Source organism: Zingiber officinale, chromosome 6A (genome assembly GCF_018446385.1).
Source record: "Zingiber officinale cultivar Zhangliang chromosome 6A, Zo_v1.1, whole genome shotgun sequence".
Taxonomy (NCBI): Eukaryota; Viridiplantae; Streptophyta; class Magnoliopsida; order Zingiberales; family Zingiberaceae; genus Zingiber; species Zingiber officinale.
The window spans coordinates 107,583,640-107,589,639 of NC_055997.1; the positions used below are offsets into that span (position 1 = coordinate 107,583,640).

At 37.7% G+C, this 6,000-nt stretch overlaps 1 protein-coding gene across 1 annotated transcript; it reads right to left on the minus strand.

Moving 5' to 3' along the window:
- Nucleotides 1-4,429: 4,429 nt before the first annotated feature.
- LOC121994285 (gamma-glutamyl peptidase 3-like) lies at nt 4,430-5,690 on the minus strand. Its single transcript, XM_042548376.1, has 4 exons — nt 5,367-5,690; nt 5,105-5,269; nt 4,828-4,995; nt 4,430-4,749 (listed from the first exon to the last, which is right to left on the minus strand). The coding sequence occupies exons 1-4, from the start codon at nt 5,682-5,684 to the stop codon at nt 4,651-4,653; spliced, it is 750 nt and encodes a 249-aa protein (XP_042404310.1). The 5' UTR covers nt 5,685-5,690; the 3' UTR covers nt 4,430-4,650.
- Nucleotides 5,691-6,000: the final 310 nt, after the last annotated feature.

Here is a 6,000-nt window from a genome sequence, read left to right on the forward strand (position 1 = left end):
ACACATGGTCGTACGTACTATTAAGATTGCTCCAACAGAAAATATATATCAGGAAATGAGAGATGATAGTTTTATTTATTTAGTTCAACATTGCCTAGTGAGACTCGTTTAATATGTAGCAAAAAAGTGATTCGCTCATCCCAGCACCCCCGCCAACTCATCCCTAGGCCAACACGGAGAAGGTAAATCACGGATGACTACTCACCATTAGTGCAAGTGGCCAAGATATAGGGTAGGGCATGCTCGGACACGTTGAGTTTCAACCCTAAGACCTTATGTGGCAACCTCCCATGTCTTAACTACTGTATCGTCTCGAGGGGATAGACTCGTTGAATATGATTACATGCCAAGAGATTCATTACTTAGGAGATTTGAATCAAACCTAGGTTGATGTCTTTTCTCATTGTATATATTTTTCAAGTCCACTATGTTGATATCTACAATTCGCAGGGTGTTAGACACTATTAAGTTATTTTTGTATTTTATTGGGCATAAATTATTAAAAATTTAAAATAAATTTATACCATCTAGCTCAATAGTTACAATTTTAAAAAAAATAAAAAATTTAAATAATCAAATAAATTTAAATTAAGGGATAAATATCTAAACAAACTGAATTCAAGTTCCTTCAAAAAGAAACAAACTAAATAATTATTTTAATAATTTAATTCATTTTAAATTTAATTTGAATTGATTCGATTATTTCATCAAATAAATTTAGATACGGTAAACGACGATTCAACCCGACTCGTTTAAGATCCTATAAATTTGACCAACGACATTTAAAAAGTATAAATTAATTTTTAAGTAAAAAAAAAAAATAGACATTACAAATAAAAGACAGGGTGAAGTAACTGACGCTGCTATACTGATAATCTTGCTATGGAGTCCCATATACAACTACATTTATCTTCAACCTCTTATAGATATACAAACCGGTCGCAGCTTGTCAACTTCAAAGTGCCTTTCACGGTTGCCGCCGCCAGTGTGTCCATAGCCGTCCCTCTCCGCACGCCACTCACCGCCGACCTGTGGCTGGTGAGCTCGACTTTCTTCATCCTCACTGGAGCCGTCGTGCGGATCGATCTTGGAGCACCGCAACAACGAAGCGTTCCAGGGAGCGGCGGGTCAACAGACGGCTACAACCTTCTACTCCGCCTTCTCTACACTCGCTTTTGCACATAGTAACTTAGTAAGTGACTCGTATCGAGCAATTATGCTCAACTCGATGAGCAATATGTCAAGGATTGTGGTGATCATCTATGGCTGCTTCTGCGGTTCAAGTGCAATACATGATCCCAAATTTAAGTTTCCATGAGGAGATGGATCGTTTGATAAATTCTCAAACTGTTTATGTAATTATGTTCATAGTTATTGCCTGATACATACAACTTCAAGCACTCTGGTAATATAATAAAGCTCAATCGTGCTGTTCATGGAAAGAGGAAATTGTTCCTGGTCTAAAAGCACTAACAGCCAGGGAGCTAACTGCAAATTCAGCACACTATCAGGAAGCATTGCTGACTGTAACCACTACACGCAATCAGATGGAGAGATAAACAGAGGAGTTGGTGAAGATGTGCAAAAGAGACAACAGAAGAAATAAATACACACTGTACACAGCTTTTGTATCTTTCCCCTTTGATTCAGCATATAGCAGAAGAAAAACAGGAAGAAGAGTAATGGAGAAGCAACATACAGCCCTACTCTCCTACTGCTGCTTTCTTCCTCCTCTCCTCTCCTCTCCTCTCCTCTCTTGTCATGGGATAAGGCTTGGAGTTTAAGACACAAAGCAAGAGATAAAAAAAAAAAGAAGGGATAAAGAAAGATGAGAGGAGTAAAACTGAAGATGAAGAAGACGCAGAGAAGTTGGTGCATGTTTTTGGCTCACTTTAAGGTGTCTTAACCATTTCTTTACATGTGTAGCTTGTGATATTGGCTCAATGGGCTCAATCACTATATCTTCTTCAGTTTTTGTGCATAGTTCTTGTAGTTTGTCTCCTCCATCCTACATTGTTTGCCTGGTGATGGAGTAGAGAAGAAGGAGACGAGACAAGTTGTCATATTGTTACCTCCCTTTTGCTATGTGGAATTTTGCTAGCTAGTGCTTCAGTTTTGTCTCCGGTTCTTCTTTGCTTTGTTTGGCCATTAGTTCCTGCAACTAAGCAAGCATCATCATATTCCTGCTATCATTTTCTTGTACCTTAATTAGCAGAGCCAAATGGAAAAGAGATGTGCATGATAGATCACGTAGTGCTTTTAATACTCTGAAAATCATTGGAACCTCTTGCCATTGGGTCATAATGTGAGCAATTATTCGTCCACTCGGATGAGTCTAATAGTTAACGCATGAGGTATTGCCACCATGAGATCTGAGGTTTGAATTTCGACAAAGCCGAGGTAAATACCTCCTTTATGTGCTAGTCACTATTCCAAAGGCTAGTAGCTGCCATGATTTACCTCTTTCGTGTTGGTCCTGGGACGGATTGGCGGAGGCGTTGGGGGCGAGCGTATTCGCCTTTTGCCACCATAATATGAGCAATTATTCACTATTCCAAAGACTAGTAGCCGCCCGTGATTTACCTCCTCTGTGTTGGCCCTGGGACGAGTTGGCGGGGGTGCTGGGGGCGAGTAGTCCAAGTACCAGTCGATTGGTACCTTACATTCACTCACACTCATCCTTTCCAGAGTCGCCCTTGAAGCCCTCTTTCTCGGCTTTCGTCCCTCAGATGCACCCGAGTCTACGGCTCCTCTCCGTGTCATCCTTCACGTTGCTTTGAAGTTCGCTTCTCTCGGCTCCACTCCATTGCTCTTCGTCTAGCGGTCCCTCGGATGTCTTCCACACCATCCTTCACCAACTCAAGAATCCGAGCCCTAAGATGAGCTTCCCAAACTTGGTCGCACCAACTTCCTCATGTATTTCACTAAATCCTGCATGACTCAAACACATATCAAATACATATGAAAGTCTAACTTAAACTGTTCGACACACACATTAAAATCATGATCGTACCGATCAAACCTAGGTCGATTACACCAACAATAATAACCCGACCCACTATATTAACTTGGTTTAAACCAAACCAATTTAGTTCAAAACAAAAACACTCTTGGTTTATTATTAAATAAATTAATTTTGATTCATAACTAAACCAAAAAGATTCGACCTTGCCTACCAGAAGAAATATCTTTCATATTTATTCCTCATCTAGTCCTACCAGACTTAGTTTCTTTTAATTTGAGAATCCAATTCTCAAATTTATTTTAAGTTTTTCAGATATACTTATAGTGCGTATGATCTAATAAGTTCTCAATTTATGTTAGTCGTTCATAACTAACCGTTAATTATGAATCGATTATGAGTGATACCTAGTAGTACATCATGATCCCCAATTAATCAAAAAATCATAGTTAATCCCAGAACTATTCTGAACCTTTTAGCAGCTACAATTATCAGTGTGTCTATTCCTTTCACTCATCTTATACTCACTTGGTTCAGGATATGATTAAGTGTTAGTCCCCACTAGATTGATTACGTCACACCTAGCCCAAGTAATTGTTCCTTATCCTATACATTCAAATTACTCAAACACATGTCCAAGAAGATTATCCTCTTGACGTGTCATATTTGGCCAAAGACTTACAAATAATAATCCTGACAAGAGATTATAGGGTATGTGTCTTTTTATAAAAGGAGTGGTAAATCATCAGTGGGCTACTCAAATACCTTCTAACATATTGACTTATATCTCCTAGGAGATGTTTACTAAAATGTCAAAGTATAAGTCTCCATGACTAAGATAACATAAATACATCAATTCTAAGAAAACTTGCAATCGAATTGCAATGAGATCTTTATCGACATATATAGAAACATATGAAGTCACATACTAGATCGCATCAAATGAACTAATTAATCTTAATCAACATCTATATGTTAACTCTTAACATCCCAATATTCCAGCTAGTGAGGACTTGTTGCTTGAATAAACTAAGGAGCATAAGTTAGATTTAATGATATTGATCAATCTCATCAATTCATCGATTAGGAAATATTTCAATACGTATATAATTACACATAAAAAAATATCCACTAATTATGATATAATCATAATTTTTCTCACATACTATACATTGTATTGCACATTTCATTAATTTAATTTAAGATCAATATCATATACATATAAATTACATACTCAAATAAAGAATTCTATTTATTCAATAAATAATAGACAATTGTATTAGGACACTTCTCAAATATAATATTAACTCAATTCACATAAACTATGACGTACAGTGAGAGACCTTTGGAATGAACGTAATATTACCTTTTAATGTGAGCAATTAAATTAAGATAAGGTTGCTACTTGTCTGATGCATCAAGCAGTTATGTGATAATTAATATTTTAAATTAAAATGGAGGGGGAAATTAAGAGATGAGAAACTCTATTATGTGATAATTAATGTACATTAAATTCCTCATCAGAGTTGCCATTCCAAAGAACGACGGCTCAGTTTCGGATGCAACCAAGTCTGTATCTAAAACTGTAGATTTCAGACTAATACCGTTACATATTTTTAGATAATCTATACTTTATTTCAAGCCCTTTTTCTCTTTCCAAATTCTCTTTCCCTAATTAAGATCAATGTCTATTCACCCTTGAGGAAGCTTTTGCACAACTTCTCCAAGAATTCCTTATCAGCTTCAGCTTCCTCCAAGCTTGCCTTCACATCATCAGCAAAGCAATTCTACCAAAAAGCAAATAAATTATCAACACGAACAATTCATAAACTGAGATAATGAATCAAGTATGGACTTTAGCTTACACAGATGGATTCATTGGCTAGGAGGCGATCGATGAGGCTATGCAGTATATCTTTATTGTATTCAGGATGACCTTGAATGCCCAATATGTGATCTCCTATGGAGAACATCTCGATTCTGGTCTTATCAGAGGAAGCAATCACTTCTGCTCTGATCGGAACTTGCCACACCTGCTTATAATTTTCATCTTAATTAATTCATTAGTATGAAAGGGATCTTGGTAGCACACACAAAGTTGATATATATATATATATATGCTTCACTTTAACACTCATATACCTCATCTTGGTGGCATTCGATGATCGAAACACATTTCGGAATGACTTCCAATCTCTCAGAGAACTTGAAATGTCTCGACTCATCCTGCATGATCACCTTCCTGATCCCAATGTCCCATCCTCCACAAGCCTTCCCCACTTGCCCACCAAGTGCCCTGCACAACACCTGCAAGAGGCAAAAGTAAACAACTAATTAAACAGCCATGAACTCAAGCATCATGCCAAACTCTAAGCACAAACCGATTCCTTAAGTTAATAATTACTTGATGGCCGAAGCAGATTCCCAGCACTCTCTTGTGCATGGCATCAAGTGTCTGGATGAGTGAGCACAGCCTCAGAATCCATAAGTCATTGCCATAGGCATCGTAGGGGCTCCCGCTGACGACGAACCCTTCGTACTTGTGCAGGTCTTCCATGGCCGGGAACTCTTCCTCCACCACCCTGAACAAGTCCCAGGTCTCTCCTTCGTCCTCGAAGGCTTCCAAGAATACATTGAAGTAGCCATTGTACTTCTTCTTGACGTAATCCGAGTCCTTGCAAGCCAAGAGCAATGCATACCTTTTCTCTTGCTCGATCTTCATTTTGGGTTGGGAGGTTGATTGAAGTGGAGAAAGACATGAGGTGTTATTATATAGAGTTGGTTGTCTTTGTCAAGTAGAACATCGAACAAGTTCGCAAACATCTTATTCATTTATTCTATATCACAAACCATTTTAGTAGGCAAAGTATATTAAAAACTCATTATATATAACACATCAAAAAAACATCCACATATACACCATGAGCTGATTGTTTATTCTTGATATTGAATATGCCAATGACTCAACCTATACTAAAGTTCATAACCTTGATTCCATTTCCTTCATCTTGCACGAGTTCCAAAAAGGAAAATCCAAC

What these genes read in the sequence shown, in the direction of transcription:
- LOC121994285 (XM_042548376.1), bottom strand. Translation starts at nt 5,684, where the DNA reads ATGAAGATCGAGCAAGAGAAAAGGTATGCATTGCTCTTGGCTTGCAAG. An exon ending in GAATCTGCTTCGGCCATCAA is followed by an intron (nt 5,270 to 5,366) that starts GTAATTATTAAC and finishes TGCCTCTTGCAG; the next exon opens with GTGTTGTGCAGGGCACTTGG. An exon ending in TAGCCAATGAATCCATCTGT is followed by an intron (nt 4,750 to 4,827) that starts GTAAGCTAAAGT and finishes GCTTTTTGGTAG; the next exon opens with AATTGCTTTGCTGATGATGT.